General features: G+C 38.3%; 1 protein-coding gene across 1 annotated transcript; it reads left to right on the forward strand.

Moving 5' to 3' along the window:
- Positions 1 to 142: 142 nt before the first annotated feature.
- Positions 143 to 25,151, forward strand: glrx3 (glutaredoxin 3). Its single transcript, XM_087998976.1, has 11 exons — positions 143 to 299; positions 7,989 to 8,097; positions 10,930 to 11,004; positions 12,302 to 12,473; positions 17,688 to 17,860; positions 18,657 to 18,718; positions 18,897 to 18,954; positions 19,389 to 19,441; positions 19,535 to 19,574; positions 22,084 to 22,176; positions 24,864 to 25,151. The coding sequence occupies exons 1-11, from the start codon at positions 241 to 243 to the stop codon at positions 24,918 to 24,920; spliced, it is 951 nt and encodes a 316-aa protein (XP_087855102.1). The 5' UTR covers positions 143 to 240; the 3' UTR covers positions 24,921 to 25,151.

A 25,151-nucleotide genomic window follows, 5' to 3' on the forward strand; every position in this document is an offset into this window, starting at 1 on the left:
TACGAACCCTTTCAATAAATCAGCTTTAGTAAGGGAATGGATATAACAGTGCACCACCCCAAATAAAAATGGATTAACAGGTTGTATGATGTGAGGAAGCCTTTGCAATGGTGCTCAGTGACAGACTGGAGCTGGGTCATGCCTGAAAGAGGAAAGGTGGTGGGCAGGGCAAACAGGCATCATTAATCAATCCACAATCACGCTGATCATTCGATGTGCCACTAGTGCAGTCTGGTCATCATGGCGGCGGCGGTTGAGAGTTCCACCCAGTTCCAGGAGGTGCTGGAAAGAGCGAAGAGGTAGGTTGGGGCCGCGGAGGTGAAGCTTGGGAGTTTCCCGGAAAGCGTGCACCCCATTTCCCGGGGAAATGGAAGCGGCAGAGGGACCGTCCCCGATTTGGAAAGGCCGGTGTGCGGGAACGCCGCTTAGGCCCAGGGGCGCTCCCCTCTCAGTCTTTCCTGTTGTTGTGTTTCCAGACTGGAGGGAAGCCCGGCGGATTCTCAGTGGGAGGGGGATCCAGGCAGGATCGCTGCTGGAGTGGAGACTGGAGCGGCGAAACCTCAGGCACACGAAGTGGTTGTACCGAGCTCAGCACATTGTTGCTGTCTGGGGCAAGAGGGATTGTGCCATTCGAAAATAAAAACGAGAGCTAATTCGGTATAATTAACAGTGGCATTGTCTTCTACTTGAAAACAAATGAGCCGTAGAGAAACTGGCAGGCATTTTCAAGCAATAATGTTTTTTTTCCGCCTTCCCTTTCTTCCGAATGCGTTCGACCGGCTCGGGCAGGTGACTTGTTTATGTGGGCGTTATCTCCAGTCAAGGTGTATTTACACAGACATTGCGATGAGCAAACAGGGTGTTGCATCATTCAGTTTGTGTCAGGATTTACTCTCTCTGTAGGAGTAACGGTAGTCCCGATGCTTACCATTCGCAAATAACAAGGGAAACAATTACGAGATGCTGTTGAGTTTATATTTAGGAATCTTGAGAGGGCAGGTTAATGGAGGCAAATGTCTACATTTAAACAGTCAAAGAACGAGTGCAAGTTCAAGACCTGGTATGATAAAATCACTGAAAGCAACTTGTGGATAATTTGCTAAAACAGTGAACGCCGGCAATGCAATGTTTATTGTCTCATTTGGTTTTGGATGGTCTTTGCAAACTTAAAATGACCAGCATGTTTTAGAGTGTGTTAGCTCATTCTGTTGCTTGCAGCCTAAGCAATCATAAAGTATTAATCCATTTAATTTGTAAACAGAGCATATTAGTACTATTAAAACTGAATTTGATTTATGTACAGATTACATAAACAACTATTATAATAACTGTGAGAAACAAAAGCTCACTCACTTTAATAATTTCAGTCCGAGACAAATATCTGAATCCGCCATTTATTTATACACCTACAGGTGGGTGCTTTGTCTCATTACCAGGTAAGGCAATGACAAAATGCACAGTATATCCCAAAAAACCCTTGCAATTTATACTGTTTTTTCCCATATGTTTTCCTTATTCCATTGTCTGTTCCCTGCTTCGCTTACGTCACAGATTTCCTTAAGACTTATCCCACAACTTCTGTTTATCCTGTCTTGTCCATGACAAACTCTTATCTCTGACTCCCATAAGGGTGTTTGACGTCAGTCTATTGTAGATTATTGATTAGGCATATCTTTTCTTCTATCAGCATCTATTTCCATCCAGAGGCCACTTTGACCTCTTTAATTAGGGTTTGTTCCTGTGTCTCTGTGCAAGCGGGGAAAACAGATGTTTTCCCGTTTGCCCACACATCCACCATTGTTCTGTATTCACGTCTCATGCTAACATATCCTTTCTTTTTGCTGAATATGTATTTTCTCATTCCTGTTCTGTATCAGAATTTATACTTGCAGAAATAACATTAATTCATTTATATCCCACATAACCAACTGGATTTCTTGTCAATCTGTGGCAAGCAGAGAGTGTGTACTTCAAAATGTGTTGATCAGCCCAGATACTGAACATGGTTATTGTGTCAAAATCATGGGATATAGTGCAACTACAAATCTCTTTTATTTTGATGTCAACAAAATGAACATGCGTAGAAGAGGAAGAATATTTACAATGTTATACTTACAATTTAGGAGCATCTGGATGTAAGTTGTTAAGAGTCCTCAACACTACTTTGCAGATTTTAGGATGATTGAAATTGTTTGCAGGTCACTAGTGGTTAGTGAGATCTTTTTGTGACTCTCAGATTCAGCCACAGTGGGTGGCAATGAAGATGTAGTTGCTGCTGCAGACAATTGGACTTAGCCTTCTCCTCTTTCTCATTAATGTTCATTATTCATTCAGTCTCAAAAGTGTCTTATAGTATACCTGATTTAGCATCTCTAGGCATCGCGTCCTGTGACCTGAGCTTCCCACTAGTTATGGTTGATGTGGTACACAAAAAAGGACTTCTTCAGGATGTCCTTGAAATGTTTGCACAGAGATCCACTGTATTGATTACTGCTGGTCAGATCTCCATATAGTGTGATCTTGATCAGTTGACTGTCATTGATCTTGACAATGTGACCTGGTCAAGATAGTTGGCTTTGTAGGAGAATGGCACTGCTGGTGATGTTGGATGTTTCTAGAACTTCGGTGTTTGTGATGCAATCCTACCAGAGGATTTTGAGGATGCTTTGGAGGCAACCCTGATGAAAACGTTCCAGAAGGCATGTGGACCCAAGATTTGGTATCATACAGAAGAGTACTGAGGAGCACAGCTTTGAGCACTTTGGATTTAGAGTGTACTGTAAGGCTGTGGTTGCTGCACATGTAATTGTAAAGCCTGCTGCATGTTCAATTTGCTTTAGGAAACCTGTTGTCCACCTCCTTGTTTCTCATAACATCAAACAGGATAACATTTCGAAATGAATGAACTGCTTGACAACATTCTGCACAGTTTCCTCAGTTCCAGTGCTTGGTCAATATTCTTCTTGGGGTGCAGGCTGTTGGTGGACTTTTCTTCAAATGGACTTTAAGTCTGAAGACTTGTATCCCCTTTTGAAGAGGGTGTTATTGTGCATGCAGGACAGACAATGGACCAGGAGACCACAGTTTATTGACAAAAAGAAGTTAATGACTTAGTTTTTCCAATGTGTTTGTATGAGTCTTAAGATGATTGGTATGGAAACAATCTCAGTCAGTTTAGAAGTGTAAGTAAACATCTGCCTTAAGCTTCTCTTTTGCTCAACATTATGATGAATAACATCAGGGCTAGCGCATACTCCTGCTACATGCCATTTTGATTTGAATGGGATTCAAGAGGTCACTGTTTTTGATTTATCTATACTAATTTTCATGTAACTCCTTTACTATGCCTAGGAACCTGGATAAGTATTCCAAGTTTATCAAAAACTTCTGCTCACGTATCAGACCTATTGGTGAGATCTACTAAAGGGACATACAGGTCTTTATCCTGCTCTTGACACTTTTCTTGCACTTGACTGTGTGAGAATACCATGTCTGTGATACCACTAATACTGCACTCGCTCTCTTGGAAGTTTTCCTCAACATGAGGTGGCATGGTGGCTCAATGATTAGCACAGCTATCTCATAGCACCAGGTACTTGGGTTAAATTCCACTCGGGCTCCCCTCTATGTGGAATTTGCACATTCTCCATGTCTGCGTGGGCTACTTCTAGGTGCACCACTTTTCCCCCTCAGTTTAAAGATCTGCAGGTTAGGTGGATTGGCCATACTAAATTGCCCATAGTGTTCAGGGTCTGCAAGTTAGTTGGATTAACCATGGGGAATGTAGGGTTATAGGCATGGGCTGGGTGTCGTGCTCTTGAGAGAATCGACGTGGACCCGTTGGGCTGAATGTTTTGCTTCCACACTGTAGGGATTCTATGAGAAGCATTTTAACCAGGATCTCCTAGTAATAAAAAGGATGGTAATTCTATGGTGTTGGAGCAATCTGATTTTTGTCCTTTGGTTTTCAAATAAGATGACGATAACATCAGCCAGTTCATGGCAGGTCTTGAAACTCTTTCAGAGCTTAATATGTAGGGTAGAACTGTCATGTTAGGAGAAAGTGTCGAAAGTGTGTTGCTGGGAAAGCACAGCAGGTCAGGCAGCATCCGAGGAGCAGGAGAATTGATGTTTTGGGCATGAGCCCTTCATCAGGAATTGTCATGCTTCAAAGCTTCAGGTGGAATTCCATCATATCTCGGTAATGGTGTGTTCACCGCTTCGTCCAGAGTTGAACTTTCATCTAATTCTCTGCAATGACAGGTTGTTGTTGGGTGTGGTTGATGGTATTACCATATATTATGCATTTGGCATTGAAGTGTGTTTCAACATACTCTAACTAGATGTCCAGGTCTGACTTGTCAATGTGTAGTATCTTGGTATTGCTGCTACTCATGATTTTTGATTTGACATGCTGATTTATAGTTTCTGATGGGCTTAGCATGAGCAATTGGTTAATAACTTTTGGTAAGTGTGATCCACTAGTCATTTTTGAAAGATCCTTGGTTTATCTTTGTACGGGTGCTTCATGGTTGATGTTGGTTATCTTTTTCTCTTGGCTGGCCAACTGAGTCTTGGAAGCATGATTTCATTGCCAAAAGATGATTGATTCTTTGTCATTCTCATCAAGATGAACAGGGACAGGTTTGCTGTGTCTGATGGCCTCATTGGAAGTATCCTGTACTGCAGCTTTGTGTTCCCAGAGTTCCTCTGGAGTGGAATCAGTGTTGAGGGTGTTTCAGTATGGTCTAAGGCTGTTTGATAACTATCTCTGTACAGTAAAGTTTGCAGGTTATTGACTCAATTCTTTGGGCTGTCTCTAAGTTTGACCCTGAGACCAAAGACAATGAAAGTTCAGCTTTGTGTATGTGCTGGTGATCTGTATGACAATCGGTGCTGGCTTAATTTTAGTTCCAGAAAAGGATGGTTGAAAGTTCTAAAGAGCATGAACTATAACATTGATAACATGATGTTAACAAGATGAAGGGCTGAAAGTGAAGTTCTACCTCCCAAATATTTTCTTAACTCCTGTTCTAAAATGAAAGAGAGGTATTAACACTATCCAAACAGTATGTTAATGTGCTGCTATTTCAAACAGTTGGACATTGAGAAATCTCAGCCTTTTAACACTTGTCATGGTCTTTGTAACCATGTTACTGATTTCAGCCCCACCTGGCTACTGTCTCCTGCTCAACCAGTTTTAGTTGCAACCCTTTTAGCCTATTACCCTTTGAGCTAAGCAGCTGACTCCATATCCTGTCAGTCACAAAGACCATCTATTTCCACCTCTGTAGTGTCATTAAACTGTCTCTACCCTCACCCAACTTCTGCTGAAACTTTATCCATGGTTTTGTCACCTTCAGGCTCAACAGTTTCAACATTCTCGTCCACTGCCATGCTTGCTTCTAAAATCTAGCTCATCCAAAACTCTTGCCTGTATCCAATCCCAAACCACATCCTGCTCATTTTAGTCCCCACTGACACATAGTCTGGTGTCTCCATTTTACCCAATCTTTAAGAATTCCAATCCCTGTAGTCTTGTCTTTCTCTTGCACAAATGAAAGAAAGTGAGGACTGCAGATGCTGGAGGCTGAGTCATAAATTGTGGCCCTGGAAAAGCATAACAGGAAAGGTAGCATCTGAGGAGCAGGAGAGTCAATGTTTTGGACATAAGCCCTTCATCAGGAAGGGCCTGAAACGTTGACTATCGTCCTCCTTGGATACTGTCTGACCCGCTGTGCTTTTCCAGTGCCACGTTTTTAAAACCTGCACTAATGATCCTACAGTAGTTTACAGTTCTCTGGTTTAATTATGCACTTTAGGAACTTGACCTTGTCTTGGGAAAATGGAAGCTATAGTAAAGTTAATTGCTACCCCTCTGTTCCAAGCTTGTCCCTCAAAATTCTACTGTCCTCATTCCCCTCCACCTTTTTGGGTTCAGTTATCTACTGGCTAACACAACTTGCCTTGAATCATCTTTTTCATGTTTTCCCACACCTGGAATGAGGTAGATTTAAAAAAAAAAAATGCTTATGTCTGTTTCCTTAGTTTTTTCCTGGAACAAGTCACCCATCACCTTTTTCTTCAGAGGCTGTAGTTTGAGGGATGCCACTGAAATTCAAGTGTGGCTGACTGGGATACTTTCCCACTCTTATTACGTGGTCACAGGCATTTTGGAAGAATTGACAGATCGATAGTAAACCTTTTGTTCTTATGTACATGCCTTCCGTGGCCCTCAGATCTTGGAGTAGGATTTGAACTCTTGACTTTCTCAGGCAGGCAGGCAGTCACTCAGTCACTGCACCACAAAACCACTTCCTTTGAATACTGCAGATAATCATTAAAAACATAAATACATAAGGCCATAAGACATAGCAGTGGAAACAAGGCCATTCGGTCCATCGAGTCCACTCCGCCTTTAATCGTGGCTGATGGGCGTTTCAATTCCACTTACCCGCACTCTCCCCATAGCCCTTAATTCCTTGCGGGAATCAAGAATTTATCAATCTCTGCCTTGAAAACATCCCGGCCTCCACTGTGCTCCATGGCAATGAATTCCACAGGCCAACCGCTCTCTGGCTGAAGACATGTTTCCTCATTTCCGTTCTAAATTGACCCTTTCTAATTTTAAGGCTGTGCCCAGGGGTCCTAGTCTCCCCGTCTAGTGGAAACAACTTGCCACCGTCCACCCTTTCTAAGCCATAAAAATATATGTAAAAGCTTTTATGGTATGTTCATCATCTTTTTGAGTAGGCTGGAATAAAAAGGGGTGCTGTAGTTGTGTGTAGCTTATATACTATACCTTAAGTGATAGACTGCCCATTGCTGAATGAATCTCAGAGAATATTAATTGGCTTTAATAGGATCCTGTGGTTGTTGCAGATTCATCAGAACATTAGTTAGGCTAAAAAAAATTACATTGAGGTTGGGGTTCTCAGATCACTTGTATTTCCTTAACAATTGATTGAAGACAATTGACATAAGATTAATTGCTGATGTTTGAAAATGATTCCAAGATTTGTAAAGGTAGATAACGAGAAACCATTTTCTTACTGGATGAGTCCAGAACACGGGAGATTAACCTTAACATTAGAGTCTGCTATTCAGATGAGGTGTCAAGCTGAACGTCTGGCACAAACGGTAATATAAAAGTACAGAACTTTCTGTATTTCTCCCAGAAGTCTGAGATTGACATATTTAATATTGACTTTAAGAGATACAGAACAATTTGGATAAAGCTAGTTAAGACGCAGGTCAGTCACGATCTAAGTAAATTGTGGAACGACTGAGGACAGTGAATGACCTACTGCTGTGCTTGTGGTCGTGGCTTTCTCTGTGCTGAGATAAAGCAGGTCAATGAGTGCAGGATGATAAGTGACCAGGAATGCAATATAAGCAATGTATAGTCATGAAGATGAATCCAAAGATACAGTCATCAACACAGTACGTTTACCTTGGCTATTAATCCTGACCATATTACATAACTGTAATTACTAAGTTAGCTCACTGAACTTGAAGGTGTTTTTCAGATGTTTCGTCAGCATACCAGTGAATATCAAATAGAGAGATAGGACATACCACCAGTGCTTCACTAGAGACTCTCGCTGATGATGATGATACTGAGTATGGTGATGAAACGTCTGAAAACAAACCTTCAAGTTCAGCGAGCTAACTTAGACACTTAACATCAACCTGAGCTACAAATCTTCTCAAAAATCACTAACTATAATTACTGGCTATGTTGAGGTTTATTGTATCATTGGATTTTATTAAGTCAAAATGTTAGGGTAAAGCCTGTCATTAAGGTTGGATAAAATGTTCAGGATTGTGCTATAAATTTGGTAGAAAACTGGTTCATTCACTATAAGGTCACACTTCAGTCTCTTCAGTATGCAAATTTGTATAGTTTCAAAGTATTGTAAATGAATAAAGACTTGCCTTTTTTAAAAACTGTAACTTAAGTTTAATTTTTAAAATTCTCTCTTTAGGTCATTAGTCGTGGTTCATTTTTGGGCATCATGGGCTCAACAGTGTTTGCATATGAATGAAGTCATCACCGAACTGTCCAAAGAATATCCACATGTTATATTTGTAAAGGTAATGTTTGCAATTAATCTGCCAAATTTTCTGCAATGTAACTATCAAAAAGTGCATACTTTGAGTAACAGGGCCTTTATTTAAAAAAAAAAAAATTTAATCACCTTTCTAATAATTCTGATGAGATAAACAGAATCTTTTGGTATAAAGCATTAATCTCTAACTTATGGAACACTTAAGAAAAAGTATGTATAACTTATGTTCATGAAATCATTGAAACTTACATTACAGAGCGAGGCCAGTTCCCCATCTATTCTGTGATAGCCTAATCCTGCTTTCTAGCTCTTGATGCCAACTTTTGTAGATTATGCTATGTATATCTAAATATGTTTCAAATGTAATGATTATTTTTGCCTCTTCAATTGACAGACATTGTGTTCTAGATCTCTCATGATCTGGCTTACAAATATTCTCACATCTCTTCTAAACTACCTGTAAAATATTTCAATATTTATTCCTGGGTATCAGTTCCTCCTCTACTAAAGGATATAGGCCATTTATACCACCTCTGTTGCAAAGAAAATAACCAATATTATCCAATCATAGCTCCCTCCCTCTGTCCCTCCAAAGATTGGCTAGTTATAACTCTTTGAACATATAAATCAGCAAGAAATGTTTTTAACCCAGACTGCGTGCTGGGAATTTGGAATTCACTCCTGTAACAATGAAACCCACCACATTTAAGAAACTGTAGAAATGCATGTCAGATGACAAGGCATGCAAAGCTATGCACCAAGTGCTTGCAAAATGGAATTAGAATCCTTAGGTTCTTTTTGACTTGTGCAGACTCAATGAGCCGAAAGGCCTTTTTCTGTGTTGCAGATCTCTACGTGACTCTATAATTCTAAAGAATTCTTTAAATACTAAACTCATCTGAGTGCAGAGATGACTAAGGTTAAGCAGTTAGGACAGCTAAAACTAGTGAAATACCAATGGCATGTGAGTGAGTTGGAATCAGAATATTTACATGCAAATGTGCAAAGTTTTTTGTTTAAAACCTATGAAAAGCCAGGGAAATAGTGGCATTAGAATGAAGAGCTATAATGTTTCAGTCCAAGCTCCAAAATGGGTTCTCCCCCCCCCCCCCCCCGAACATAATATTTTCAGGAGACTGAGAAAGGAAAAAAAGGAAGAAATGTTTATCTTGTTATTAAGGTCCTGAATGCAATCATAGAAAGAAGGGTTTATATGGATAGTGGTGGACCACAGAAAATTGTGGCTGGCTTATGTTGTAATCGTAGAGAAATTTGCAGTTCTAATAGCATAGGACTTTATCGTGTGATGAGCTCATTCAAATTCACTTTTGAAGTTTCTCAATCACTTTATGTAGCTGGAATGGCTCAATGTATTTAGCTGGCTTGAATCAGCTTTGAGATCTTGCCTGATCCATGCTGTATACATATGGAATTGTGATGGTGTGCCGAGAATGCTTATGACTGCCTGTTTATTTTCTGTACTTTATGGTATTAAAGAAACCCTCAGCAGTTGGTCAATCTTATTTGGCTGTACATAAAATGCAGTGAATTTACCTACACCACCTATTGTAACAATTGCAGGATAAATTGAGTGAATCTAGCAATTTGTGGGTCAGCATCAGATTGTTGCTGAAACTTAGCTGGTTCACAGAAATTCTTTGGTGAAGAGAAATTCTACCCTTTTCTGGAAAGAACGGCACCTGACCACAAATTCACTGTGTGATTGCATATCCCTAAAGGCATTAAAAGTCATTAAATATTACCTTGCAAGTGTCATGGATTTATAGATGTTTACACTGTAGAAGGAGGCCATTCAGCCCATCCTGTCTGTGGCTGTCAAAAAAGATCTGACAACACTAACCGCATTTTCCAGCTTGTAGACCATAATTCTGATGGTTATGACAAAGCGAGCAAACATTTATTTACTCCTTTTACATATTTTGAGAGTTTCTGACAGCCATCATAGGATCCCTATAGTGTGGAAGCAGGCCATTTTGGCTTGTCGAGTCTATACTGACCTTCTTGAAGAGCATCCCACCCAGCCCCAGCCCCTACCTGCTCCTGTAACCCTGCATTTCCAATGGCTATCCACCTAAGCTGCACATCCCAAGACACTCTGGGCAATTTAGCATGGCCAGTCCACCAAACCTGCACATCTTCGGACTCTGAGAGGAAACCAGAGCACCCATAGGAACCCCCACAAACATTGGGAAGAATTTGTAGAGATTGCACAGACTTTTGCCCAAGGATAGAGTTGAGCCCAATCCCTGGTGCTGTTAACAGCAGTGCTAATCACTGCTGACGATTCTGTCAGGTAGCGAATTCGAGAATCTCATCAACCAATTGGTGAAAACATTTCTCCCCAATTTCTCTCTTCGCCTACTACCTCTACCAAATCTGTGCTCCTTTGTTAATGCAAATTTCTATTGTGTTGTGGAGGCCTTTTGCATTTGTCAGAATAGGACATGTTACTAAAAACAAAAATAAATCTTACTTCAGTTAGTAGTGAAGACTTTCTGTGTCTTCCAAGTGTGTGTGCATGAGTGAAAATTACTAGACTTGAATGTTTTTCAGCCAAATTTCTGTTCACAACTTTGGGCACTGTGAAATGTGTAAGAAGGTCCAATCATTCTGGGCTATTCCAACATCATTAGAAATTTGTCTAAATCATGGCAAGCTGGAAGTTTTGTGACCATCACACTGCATATTTTGTTTTGGAAGCTTGTTTTTAAAAAAAAAAATATTTTCTGTGAAAATGTTTAGATCATGCAGGTATAATATTGTCATTGATATGTGAAGAATGTTAGCTGTTTAAATCCACATTTGTTACAATCTTTTAGCTACAATTTTTTTATAGCTTGAAGCTGAATCTGTTCCAGAAGTATCTGAAAAATACGAAATTAGTTCAGTGCCTACATTCTTGTTTTTTAAGGTAAGATTTTACTATGTTACAGCATCTAAAATGTTGAGCTCTTTTGAAGAAGCCTGACACTAGTTGGATTGTTTCTATTTTTAGGTTGCCATAGAAACCAGTTTCTGAGCTGCCTAAATTTTACAGTGACAAGAACCTTGACAACTCTTAAAGTGCCAGTATAAATAATTTATCGTGATGTCTTTCTTGAATTTTTCTTGAAATTCAGTTTAATAACTTAACCCCATATAATGAAGAAATATTTGTATGCTAACTTTACAATTGGCAAACACGTTTTGTAAGAATGTGATGAGTTGATTAATATTTATTCTAAATATTTTTGGAATTTTCTTATTGAATGCATTTTGAAAATCTGCAGGCTTTGCTGATGAGGCTCTGGTTTGCTTTGAGATTTTGAAATTGAAGACATGTCAAGGATCAAAAGGTTGAGACTTAATTTGTACCTGTTGCTCGTACAGGGATTTCTACATGTTGTAGGATTCATAAGTGATATGATTTTTTTAAAAAATTGATTTATGTTGATTAACAGTTAGAAAGATACTTTCAATAATTTAAGATCGCCTAAAATGTTCTTACTCATTTTTTTCTTCCATGTAACTGGTTGGTTTAGTTAGTTTTAAGTGATCATTGCAGTTTTGTCATTCATTGAGAACCAATTTTTAAAAATGAAGAGGTTTCTACTCTTTCCTACTCATGGTTAGCTTCTTCTGACTTTAAAGCTGTTGTGAAAAGTGGAGACGCTGCATGTGAACTGACAAAAATGATGAATAGCAAGTTATATCATTGAGCTAGTCCCAAATGCTCGTGACACAATTAAAAATTGCAATTCCCCATAATTCTCATATGCCAGAAGCCATATAAATGCTGCTTTGAGTAATAATTTAATTTGGTGCTCTGATACCACCAGATTGTCAAGCATTCAAAAAGTAAATAGGTAGTTGAGATAAAAGTGTTGAGTCCTGATGAGCCCATAAAGATACTATAATTTGTTTTCTCTTGGGTGTTTTTATGTCAACTGTAAGTTTCTATTTTTGATTTAGTCTAAAAACAAATCATAATTAGCGCGTTTTTAGTAATGTTGTTCATTTCCATGCTTTACTGCATTGTAAGCCATTTAAAATGGTGGCATGTGACGTTTACATAGTGATGATCTGACTGTAGTGGCTGTGCTAACTTCATGTTGAAATAGTTTCTCTTGATGGAAGTATAGTTCTAAGTGTTCATCTTTCAAAGTCCCTAATATTGCTTTGCTCCAGTTATGGCTTCGATTTAATCAAAGTGAATATGTTTGCTCCAGAATTGTCAGAGGATTGACCAAGTAGATGGTGCCCGTGCTTCTGAGTTAACTAAAAAAGTGCAGCAGCACAGTGAGACTACCAAGCAAGACTTGAATGAACAATTGGGGAAACTTCTAAATTCCGCACCTTGTATGTTATTTATGAAGGGAACTCCTCAAGAACCTCGATGTGGTAAGAGTAATTCAATTTTTAAAATGTAGCTGCAGAGTTTCATTAATAATTGCTATTTCAAATGCCAGAAATAGGTTTTCATTTAACGTAGGATTAAAAACTGCTTACATATATATGACATATAAAATTATTTTCTAATTATTACTTTTAGAATTTACTACACATAAAATTGTTACGTTGTAATTAAAAAAGATGGGACAATGTTCTTTGCGTCTACAAAATCATTGTTAGTGTAATGATTTAATTTAACTAGTGCTGATTGGTATAATGCGTTGTGCAAACGAGGATAAAAAGTAGGCCCCTCAGTCCCTCAAGCTTTTCCTTCATTCAATAAGATCATAGTTGATCTGATTTTTAACCTCGGCTCTACATTCATGCATATGCCTGATTAATCTTTCCTTCTCTTGATAATCAAGAATCTATCTACCTTTGCATCCATTGCCTTTGAGGAAGGGAATTCCAAAGGGAATCAGATTTTTTTTCTCCTTTTCTGTCGTAAATGGGTGATCCTTCATTTTGAAACTATGACCCCCGAGCTCTATATTCTCACACAAGAGGAAACATCCTTTCCACATCCACCCAATCAAGTCCCCCCAGGATCTTCTATGTTTCAACTAAGTCACCTCAGAGTTTTCTAAACTCGATACAGGCCTAGCCTGTCTAACCTTTCCCCATAAGGCAGTTTGTTAATTCCAGTTTATTTGTCTAATTAGCTTTCTCCCAACTACATCCGATGCATTAACATGTTTCCGTAAGTACAGTGACTAGTACTGTCCACGTTACTGCAGTCTCAACAATGCCCTGTATAACTGAAGCATTACCTCCCTACCCTTATATTCAATCCCCCTTTAATAAAACATAACATCCTCTTAGCTTTCCCGATTATTTGCTGTACCTGTGTACTAACCTTCAATTTATGCACTAGGACACCTTAATATCTCTGTCTTGGAGCTCTGCAACTTCTCGTCATTTAAAAGCTTGAGATAGAAAGCAGTCACTGTATGTTATTCAGAAGTAGAATTATCATCAATATTACCAATTCAATTTTAATCATTCAAAAAAGTATTTCATTATTGTGTATGCAAAAAGCTAAACATTTTCATTGATTTAAATTCCCGTGGCCACCTGGTATCTCAGTATTTTGCAGCTAGTAAAGAACAGTTGCAGTGTAGTCGCTTTTTAATGTGGGAAACGCAACATCCAATTTGCACATAGTAAACTTGGCAGACAGTAATGTGCCATTATCAGATCTATCTTCTCTGCTGCTGCTCTTCAAAATAGTATCACGGGATCTTTTACTTAAGAAGACAAATGGGGCCTCAGTTTGGCATCTCATTTGAAAGGCAACACCTCTGCCTGTACTGTATTGTCATCAGTACTATACTGGTTTCAACCATAAGTGTTATGCTCCAGTCCTGGAATTGGCTTCAACCCACAATCTTCTTATTCAAGGTGAGTGGGCTAACCAAACCACTGTTTATATTTACTAAACGTAAATATAAACTATTCTGCTAAAATTTATTTTGCCTGTTTACATTGGCTGTATTTGTTAATCGAGGTTGTCATTTTGTGTGTAGTCTATTGAGACAGCTCCTTGTTTTTCTTTTGAAGTTTACATTGGTCTAACAGAATTAATTAGAGTCATAGAGATGTACAGCATGGAAACAGATCCTTTGGTCCAACCCGTCCATGCCGACCAGATATCCCAACCCAATCTAGTCCCATCTGCCAGCACCCAGCCCATTTCCCTCCAAACCCTTCCTATTCATCTACCCATCCAAATGCCTCTTATATGTTGTAATTGTACCAGCCTCCATCACTTCATCTGGCAGCTCATTCCATACACGTACCACCCTCTGTGTGAAAATGTTGCCCTGTAGGTCTCTTTTATATCTTTCCCCTCTCGCCCTAAACCTATGCCCTCTAGTTCTGGACTCTCCAATTAACTCCTCACTTTTCTAATTCAAATAGTTAATAAAATGGTGTATACTTCAATTTTGTGGTTTTATGTCCTTTCCCTGTGGCTGCTTAAGTCTGTAGTCAAACAATTGCTCATTATCTTAATTAAATGCATTCAAGCTTTTATTCTATTACTTCAAAGTTGTGTAATTTCAGGAAAGATAGTGAGATAAGCAAAGGTCTATCAAATTATATTTGATGTTTATCTTGAGGCTTTACATTTGGAAAGCAAACATTTTTGGAGGGAAAAAATACATTTCTATAGGAACAATGCACATGCCTTCATGCCCTAAATATGATTTGGCAACCTTCCTTCCCTAAAGGACAGACATATCAATTTTCAACCTGTTCGGTGTACAGCATTGCAACCCTTGTGCCAATTTGGTAATGATTCACAAAAAGACTTTTACGGCTGTTGTGTTGATCAATCAAATTAGTTTGTGTTTGTTAATTTTAAAGTTGATTTTTTAAAAATGAATTTATGCTTTAAGTCTCAATTATTTACTTGTTTTTTTAACAGTCATTGGTTACTGTACAGAAGGAGACTTTGTATGTGTTCTGAAAGGTGTGGATATATGTCAAGATAGTAAAATACATTATTAATTTTAAACGTACCCATTTTCCTTGAAGAAACATCCAAAAAATATGTTTTACTGTTAATTTGTATTAAGGTTTATTTTCTACAAAATTGAAGGCAATGGGAATCATGGAAAACTCTCCACTGGTTAGAGTCATACCTAGCAGAAAAGAAGATGGCTATGGTCGGTGAAGGCCAGTCATCTCAGACCCAGCGTATCGCTACACAAATTCTGCTGGTCACTGCCCTGGGCCCAACCAAAATCACTGCTTTATCGATGAACTGCTCTCTAATATAAGGTCAGAAATAGGGATGTTCACTGATAATTGGTTCTGAACAGTGTGCATTCACAATTCCTCAGATACAGAAGCAGTGATGTCCATATGCAGCAAGCCCTCAATAACATTCACACTTGGACTGTATCATTTGTGTCTCTCAAGTCCAGTGTAATGTCCATCTCCAACACGAGTGTCCAACCATTTCCCCATGGTATTTACTGGTATTATTATTGAATTCCCTATTGTCAGCATTTTGGGGCTAATCATTGACCAGCAATATAAATACTTTGGCTATAACAGGCTGTGAATTCTGAGGTAATTAACTCACCATCTGACTCTGCAGAGTCTGTCCTCCTCCAAGACATAAATCAGAGTGTTTTGGAACTCTCTCAGCTTGTCTGTTTGAGCACCTCTAACAACACTCGCAGCTTCAGGACAATGTAGCCTCTTTGATGGCACCCTTTCAACCCAATTAAATGTTCACCCCCTCTGTGATGGTTGGAGAGTGGCAGGTATATACAAAATGCACTGCAACAATACACTGAAGCTCCTCCATCAGCACCTTGCAAGCCCGTGACCTTTAACATGTAGGAGGATCAGGGCAGCAGACTTGTGAGAACACCACCACCTGAAAGATTTTCACCAAGGGACAATCCAACCTGATTTGGAAGTATATTTTTGTTTCTTCTTGTTGCTGAATTAAGACAACTATTTCTTTTCCTTGCTCTAATTATTTTTGATTGTGGCATTTTTATGTCTTTTTTGTTTTTAAAATTGATACACTGCATGTCTTCACTTAAAGTTGTAGTTACTTTCCCGAAATTCATGACCCATAAGTGAAGCAACTTTAAGCAAATCTGATTTTTTTCCATTAGAATCAATATAAAACTGTAGTAGGGTTCTGCTTGACCTTTGTCTGCAGAGAAATATACCTTGTATGTTGAAATGTTTCTATTGATAAATTCCTAAATTAGTAAATGAAGTATGTACAAATATGTTTTTAAAAAAAAATAGAAGTAGTATAGTAACTTTCAACTTGCCACCTGCTTGCCACACCTGCTTTTAACTTCCCGCTCACTGCAGATGTTGTTCAGACCCTTCTAGTTACTGTAGATCTTTCTTCACCCACCCTCCATCTTCTAGATTCTCCTGCTTATCTTGCTGAGTGTCCTACTTGCAGTCTCTGTCAGTCCTGGACTCACCATTTTATCGAACCTCCCAGTTTCAACACTCCCTTTCACTACTTGCTTCTCTTGAACAGGGAATGCAGGTTCAGGATCGAGATCTGGTCCAAAGCTGGGATAATGAAAGTGCAAGTCTCAATGGTGCAGAAGTGCCAAGCTGGGGATGTTAAATATATATTTTGTTAAACTGCATACTCTGCGTGAAATCAGGAATGGGTTTACTTAGCTGAATATCATTGTCTGCTGTGTATGTTTCCACTATGCTTCACTATATAGTTGAGATTCTGGTGCTGCTATAGTGCTTATTTGTAAAGCCACATCTTAGACCATTCTGTGCATTTGAGACCCATATGGTCACAACCTTGGCGATCAGATCTGAACTGGGACTTGGGACTTAAACAGCAGTCCAGGTTGAGTACGGAGTTGTGAGGAATGAGCAGTTTGGTTAATGCAAGGACCCGCTAAAGGATAAGTTAGGAAGTGACAGAGGCCACACGTTGAAAATTCACCAGCAAGGGAAAGGGTCAGTGACCGAGCGATGCTGTTCCAAAATGGTACTGATTAGGTCACATGGCCTGACAGGAGTGATTTTTAAAATGAACCTTGTGATGTTAATTGAAAATACTTACTCCATTAACTAACCATTAAAAGGGTTTAACTAGGACCTACCATACCCTGAAAACCTGGGAACCTTCCAGCATATTTTTCCCTTCTGTGACTCCAGCGGGAAAGTAAATCCTAAAATAAGCCTCGACCCAAGAATGCCAGAGTACAGCATTTCTTTATAGTTTTCAGGGTGCCTTGTGTGAAGTAAGAGTTCCTTTAGCCAGAAGTCCTCACTACTTCATCTGCAGGGAGTTCTGTGTAAGTTTGGAGGGTAACATGGCAGAAAGCTCCTGCAGGACCCAAGTGTGGGTCTTGGAAAATGTCCTGTATCTCAAATTTATATTTTAAAAAATTGCTTGTTTCTCTTTAAGCAATGCAAGAGGTAAGTCCATTATGATCAGTTGACTGTCTCAATCCCTCATTATATATTGCTGGGCCAACTTTAGTGGGTGCAATCCCTGTGCAACTGCAAGGCTCCTAATCCGAAGTAACGTCAGATTGAACGTCTTTATGTTAGTAATGCTGCAAATGTTCCTGCTGCAAAAATTGGGCCTGAAATTTCTCAAAACTGCATCAAACGTAATCTGCTGTATCTTGTTTTATTTGACAGGCTTCAGCAAGAAGATTGTGGAAATTCTCAATGAGCATAATATTCGTTTTTGTAGCTTTGATATTCTTTCTGATGAAGATGTGCGTCAGGGCCTAAAAGTTTATTCTAACTGGCCTACATATCCTCAACTGTATGTGAATGGAGAACTGGTTGGAGGACTTGATATTGTAAAGGTTGGTTCTGTAGTATTTGTGTCCTGTGGAGAAAATATATGCATTGCAGCTTTATTACTGAAAACAAGGCAGAATGGCTTATCCCAGTAGTTTGGGTAAGATGAAGTCCAGCCATGTGGCTGAAGAATAATTAGCCAAAAAAATGGAGTGTGTTCTTCATTTCTGAAATTCTTCACTAAAAATTAAATATTTTGACAAAACCATACAGGAAGCATAACTATAACATTCTAAAAACTTATTTCATCAGCTGTTTCGTAAGGTAATTTTGCCAGATATGTGCAATGAAGCATGGATGATTGTTATCTAAAAAGAAGGTAATCATTGTTTTCGACAGTGGACAGGGTCTAATTAAAAATGGAACCCTGATGGTATATTCAGCATAGCCATTTAATAACTTTATGGGACATAAGCTACCCACTGAAGTTCAACTTGCATTGAAATTCACAAGCTATAGCGTGATGCCATAAGAGAACTGTAAAAGTCACAAGGGTGGTCCATATATGGTCAATTACTGTAAAAAGTTTAAAACAAACTGTAGCTGTTATTTCAGAAAACCGTAACTAAATGAAACAAAGTATTTCACGAGTGAGTTTGCAGTCAACCTATATCCAATAGATCTGATTAAATGCTTCTGAACTTTGCTAATGTAGTGTCTAATTAAGCTCACATTATCTTTTGACCATGATGCAATATGCTGAATTGATATCCTTAAAAGTTACTTTAAACCAAAGCTTAACAGTAACATTTATTTGTTTGCTTTTTGCATGTCAATATTAATTCCCAAATTCTCTCCCAGGAGCTAGCTGAGACTGGTGAACTGGAAAAAACTTGTTACACGGAAATGCGATTGGAAGATAGGTAAGCTAATACTTGTTACTGCAGTGGATTTGATGTATTTTATGCAGCAAGAAATACCATCACCACAGCTGTTGTAACCTTGTAGCCTGTTTTGATTAAAATGTTTGGATGTAAATGTGTACACAACTTCATAGCTACGCTCCACAACACTTTGTATTTAGCATCTTTGTATTTTTAGGTTGAAAGCACTGATTAATAAGTCAAAAGTCGTCCTGTTTATGAAAGGAAACAAAGCAGTAAGTATACTTTTATTAATGAACAACATGAATTCAAATAGTGATTTATATCATGCATTAAAAGTTTGTATGAATGTGGAGACTATCTCAACTAACAGTTGTCAATGGTGGCATATGTGAGACCTGAATTAACCATGACGAAATCGAAGTATATGCAACTTGTTACCATGAAATAATCAAAAGTAATCGATGCTTTTAAGGCCATGTTTTTGCTTCAGTGTTCTTTAATGTCTGGTTAGGGGAAGGTGCTACTTGCCTTGTTATGCCACTGTTAACTTGCTGCTTACAACTCTTTGGTTCCTACCAGACTGGAGAGAACCCTATATGAGGTTTGTTTCAGCTTATTTGTGTGCTGAACAAACATTTAAAGAGGAAACATTTAAGAACATGACCCTTGTCACAGTTGCCAATGTTACTTGTAATTTTATTCCCAGTTGGCAAAATGTGGATTCAGCCGCACTATTGTGGGAATACTGAATGAAACTGGGTATGTATCCATATTTGGACTACAAAGTAATTTATGAAATTATAATTTATTATGGTTTAAATTGGAGTTTAACATTTTACTTTCTTAATACAGAGTTGAATATGAAACGTTTGACATTTTGGAAGATGAAGAAGTAAGTTCTGTGTTTTAAGTTATTGTATGTGAAGTGAACAATTGTGGATTTGTGTTCTTGCTAAGTTCTGTGATCCCCTCTGATTGGAATGCTGCTGTTTTGTGGAAGCACAGGACAAGACCATAAGACATTGGAGCAGAAATTAGGCCATTCAGCTCATTGAGTCTGCTCCGCCATTCAGTCATGGCTGATTGAGTTTCTCAACTCCGTTCTCCCACTTTCTCTCCGATATCCTTGATCCACTTGATACTCGAACCTATCCATCTGAGTTTCAAATATACTGAATGACCTGGCCTCCACAGCCTTCTATGGCAATGAATTCCATACATTCACAACTCTTTGGCTGAAAAGGTTTCCCCTTGTCTCCATTCTAAAAGGTCTCCCCTTTACTCTAAGGCTGTGCCCTTGGGTCTCCTACGGATGAAAACATCTTCCCAAAATCTACTCTGTCCAGGCCATTCAGTATTCTGTATGTTTCAATTCAATCACCCCCCCGCCAATTCTTCTAAACTCCATCAAGTATAGACAGAGTCCTCAAACATTCCTCATATGTTAAGTTTTTCATTCCTGAGACCATTCTTATGAACCTCCTCTGCACACACTTCAGGGTTAGTATGTCTTTCATGAGATATGGGGCCCAAAACTATGCACAATAATCTATTTTCAGCTAAGCCTCCCTGCCTCCTGCATTGATATGGAAAATGATCCCATTTATTATGTAAAGCAACAGTTGAATAATAGTGTGCGATGACCAAAATTCCCTGTACTCTTACTAGCATTCCACATCTTCTCTAGGATGCTGTAAGACCTATGAATTGAACCTCATTACAAAGTAAACGATTAAAGAGTGCAGCATCCCATTTCAGTGAAATGGGAGCTTCTGTCTGACATTTTCAACAGAAACTTATTTTAACAATGTCAGCATTTATCTGTATCACCTGCTATGCTTTTAGGCAGTGACATGATTGACATTTGTACTGTTCGAAAGCCTACTGCAGTAACATTGGGTGCAGAAGCTATCTTGTGCTATGTTTTGCAGTCACTCTGCAATTTTTCTGCAAAACCACTAGGTGTCAGTAAGTAAATGGCATTATCATTTTCACATCATTGACGTATGGCAGAAAGCAAGTAACATCTTGGTGAGCATAAAACTGAAATCTAAGTGTGTTATTAAGATTATGCCATTTTACTGGAAATATAATTAGTGATCGATCAATTAATAAAGCTAAACTTCAACAGTGTCTCCTCAATCATTGTTTGTTAAATATGGCAAGGATATGATAATGATCCAGTGGCTACAATTTTGAAAGCAGAGTTAGCTGTAGCCACTGTAAATCCAACTTCTTTGTCTCTTTCCCTCCGATGTCTGAACTATGACTATTGTTGCCATAGAATCTTGGAGCTCCTCCACTTATGCTCCATGGTATGTGCTTTCTGTCTGCCGCAGGTCCTGCTAGAAAACAACCTTGGATGTTTTTGATCTATCCATGCACGTTTTCCCCCTCCTTTGATCCTATTATTCTTGCCATCCATTCTTTTTACAATCTAAATACTGTGGACATTACCATCTCCTGTATCATGAGTTCATTAAATGTCAAATTAAAAACCTCAATTGGGTAACACACAAGTGTGTACCAAATAAAACTGTTTAGGCAAAGGTTTGTTTTGTGGCCTGTAAAAGAAGCATCTTGTAGGATAGTCAAATCAATTGTTTTGGAATATGTAATATTTAACTTAAAATTGCTTCCATAATGTTTCAACCTATTCTCGTGATTTATCAACATACATAACATGCAAACGAATCAATTGACGACCACTGGCCCCAAGAGTCTGCTTCACCAGTTGATCGGATCATGGCTGATCTGATTGTGGTTTAAACACCTCCTTGCTGTCTCATACCCATAACCTTTTGACTCCTCCATTAATCAAGATTTGAATATATATGAGCTGGACAGTAACCTTCTTGATATGTGAAGCTTCTAACAAAATCTTTTACTAGGATTTCATGACCTTTTTACAATAAACAAAAATCTGAAAGTTAATTAAAACCAAAACCAGGTGCCTCTTTTTTGAAGTTGAGCTTCAGGGATGTGAGGCTCAGTCATCAGAGAAAAGCACTAAACTGTATGAAACTTCAAAAGGGGCTTTGCAGCAAATAATATAAAATTATTTTTGTAATCAAGAGGATTTAAAAATATGCTGAAGCATGCAGTTCTGTCTTAAGAACATACTTTAAAAAATCAAATTCCCATTTTGGGTTTTTGCCACCTTATTTTCAAAACTTAGATACTTGTTTCCTTTGGATTGTAAGTCTTGCCATATGTGAAAATCTGACCTAAAGTGCAAAATGTCACGGAGTGAAGTCATTCTTCTAACAACCAATCAATAGTTGAAAAATCAGGATAGCTAACTGCTTAATGGTAAAGCTGAATGTTTCACTTTTGTGTATTGGAGTGCTAATTACTTGTTGGTCTTAACTTTAATTCATGTACGCATGTATTTTTCATAGGTGAGGCAGGGATTAAAAACATTTTCCAACTGGCCAACGTACCCACAATTATACGTGAATGGTGAACTTATTGGTGGGCTTGATATTGTGAAGGTAACTTTAGCATATCGTTAAATATAAACTAAGAAAGACTTCCCAGCAATATCTCTTGTTTTAATGTCTGAGGAAAAAAACACTTTTCCTTCAAAGTAAGCAAGGAAGAACTTTGCAATGACATAACATCTTTGCAATGTTCCAATGTGTTCTGTTAGAAACACAGGCAGACATTTTGTATGTAGCACATGTCACAGACAGGAGTAGAATAAAAAAGGACATTGGTTTTTAGTTGATATGTAAATTTTGGCTCATTTCCATCAATTTGAGAGGGTAGATTTAATGTCTTTTCTGAAAATGGAAACAATGACCATGTACCCTTGCCACTGACGATAAAATTATAAGCATATTTGTAATTACAAATAGATAGCAGGAATATCATTAATCTGAGGTATGAAGTTTGACTGTATGGAGTCCCTGAAAGAGTAAGTTAGAATCTGAGTGTACAATACTACTGTTAATTTCAATTTAGTAGTAGGAAGGAGCTGTAGGCTGGCATCTTTGCAGCTTGGTTAGAGTAAAAAGGAAGTTGAACAACACATTTGTCAAAATACTATGTACAAAAAATGAAAAACTGAATCAATTGGCGGCCAGTGATTATTTAAATCTCATAGGGAGTTAAGAGTTGTTGATGGGGGAACAAGTTCACCAAGCAGAACATTAAGGTTTTTGAAAATTGCTTTGCAGTTGAGTTGTGAAAATCCTGTCTGGAGCTAAAGAAGGTATTGAGACCAAGAGTTTTGACAGTAATCGGGGCCTTACAGCAAGGCCAATTGATAATGTCTTAGTTGTGGTGAGGCTGCAAAAAGATGGGAAAAGTCTCTTTCCTGAAAAACTGAAAGGATCAAGATTATGGGCCTAATGTTTCCAAGAGCAGCAATGACAGCAGCTAGCGTAATAGGATATGGGGTAGGTTGGTGATGAAGTATGATGGCATGTTGTTAAGGGCTGGTAATAAATTGGTGAGCTGGGTGGCGATATTGGTCAGGGATTGATGATAGTAGTGGCATGTTTGTGAATGTGTATGTATGTTGGCAGAAGACAGTGGAAGGAGGAGAGTTTTGATAACTTGGTTGGGATGGTCGAGTGTATCAAGACTATGGTTTGGTGGAGGGGTGTTAGGTAAAGGGTGAAGTTTTAAAGTTACTTAGGAATTGGAGATTTTTTTTGAAAGCTTCCAGATAGTGGGTAATTTGCTTCTCAGAAGTTTAAGCTTCCAGGTGTATCTGGACTACAGAGGAGTCCGGTAGCACGTATTTAAAGGTAGCTTGTTGCTGGGGCCAGCTTGCATTTGGAAGATCTGGGTCAGTATTGTGCCATTGAATGGCATGGATAAGCTAAGGTAGTAACATTGTTCCGCTCAACATCTATCATCCTCTAGTAGTCACAGTCTGAGTTCTCTTGCTGTGTAATCAGCAAAACAGTGATGGGGGGTGGGGGGGGGGGGTGATATTCATTCATTCGTTCATTCATTCATTGGATGTGGACTATCTTGGCCAGAGCTAGCATTTGTTGCTGACTTCTAAAGTGATGGTGAACTGCTGCCTTGAGTTGCTGCTGCCATTGGGGTATAGGTGCTCAGTGTTAGGAAGAAAATTCCAGGATTTTGAGCCAGCTACAGTGAAGGAACAGCAGCAGTATAGTTCCCGTTTGAAATGTGGCTTGGAAGGGAACTTGTAGGTGATGGTGTTACAGGTGCATCTTCTGCCCTTCTTTGTGGTAGAGTTTGCAAGTTTGTTGTTAAAGGAGCCTGGGTGATTTGTTATTGTACTCAAGAGCCAAATTCTAGAGTTGCTTCAAGGGTACAAGTCTTATATTATTTGTACAATGGTTTGAATTGACTTCTCTTTTTTTGCAGTAAAATTGATACTTAATGAGCAAGTTAATAGCATGTTTAGTTGAGGAATGGGCAGAACATTAAAGAAGAATTGACTCAAAGAAAAATTGTAACTATCTGGAAATTGAACTTTCAGGAGAGCCAAAATTGCACATAATGGTGTATCCACTACTCTGATTTATGAAAGACCTTCTATATCAGTTAACATGTTCTACATAAGTACTAGGAGCACCACGTGGTATTGTTTTAGATTCTGTTCCATATGTGCCAGCATAAGTTTTTTTTTTGTTTGAATGTACCGTCCACTTATCACAGTAAACCCTTTATTGGCTTAAGTGAATGGGCTTTGTGTATAACATGCTGAATTACTTTGCAGCACATTGCAATAAGTATCTTGGATACCAATTTTCATTTAAAAATTAATATACTTAAAGCATGAATACAGTGCATCCTAATTGATGTGGCAGTAATTCCAAATAGAATTGGGGGGAACCAAATCTAAGACCTTTTTCCCAAGAAAATGTTAATAATTTTATAGTTAATAGTTACGGTTGAATTATTATCCTTACAGTAGAGATGGGTGCAGTAGAGATGTTTTTGTGCATTTTTAAAATCCAGGATTCATTTTTCTAGCATCTGAATTAATGGATAATGGTGGATGCAAATACCACAGTGTAGAGTCTTATTAATATTTTCTTGAATGTAATTGAACTGGGCAAAAGATGTGGAAAGAGAGGGGAAAGTAGAGCTTGGAAAGTACAGTTGAATGGCATGTTTTCATAAATATTAATGTCTTTTGATATCGTAGATTCTGAGGTAATGCAATAAATATACAACTTTTGTTTTCCAGGAATTGGAAAAAAGTGGAGAGCTTCTTTCAGCCTTAAAAGGAGAAAATGCTAGTTAGAATTTTACAAAATGCACAACCACCGTCATACATAATATGTCAATTTTAAAAAATGTTCGTTGGCAATAATGTGGTCTAAAGTCAGGTAATATAATAGTGAATATAAATCATTTTTGATGTTTTCTTGCTTCGGTAATTCATGAATAACATGGTAGCACAAAGTGAGCAAAATGCAAATAAGTTAGAACAGTAAAATATTATACCTCTTATTATAATAAAACATAACTATTA

The sequence above is a fragment of the Chiloscyllium plagiosum genome, unplaced genomic scaffold, assembly GCF_037043375.1.
Source record: "Chiloscyllium plagiosum isolate Xiang-an unplaced genomic scaffold, Cpla_swu_hap1 HiC_scaffold_22, whole genome shotgun sequence".
Classification (NCBI taxonomy): domain Eukaryota; kingdom Metazoa; phylum Chordata; class Chondrichthyes; order Orectolobiformes; family Hemiscylliidae; genus Chiloscyllium; species Chiloscyllium plagiosum.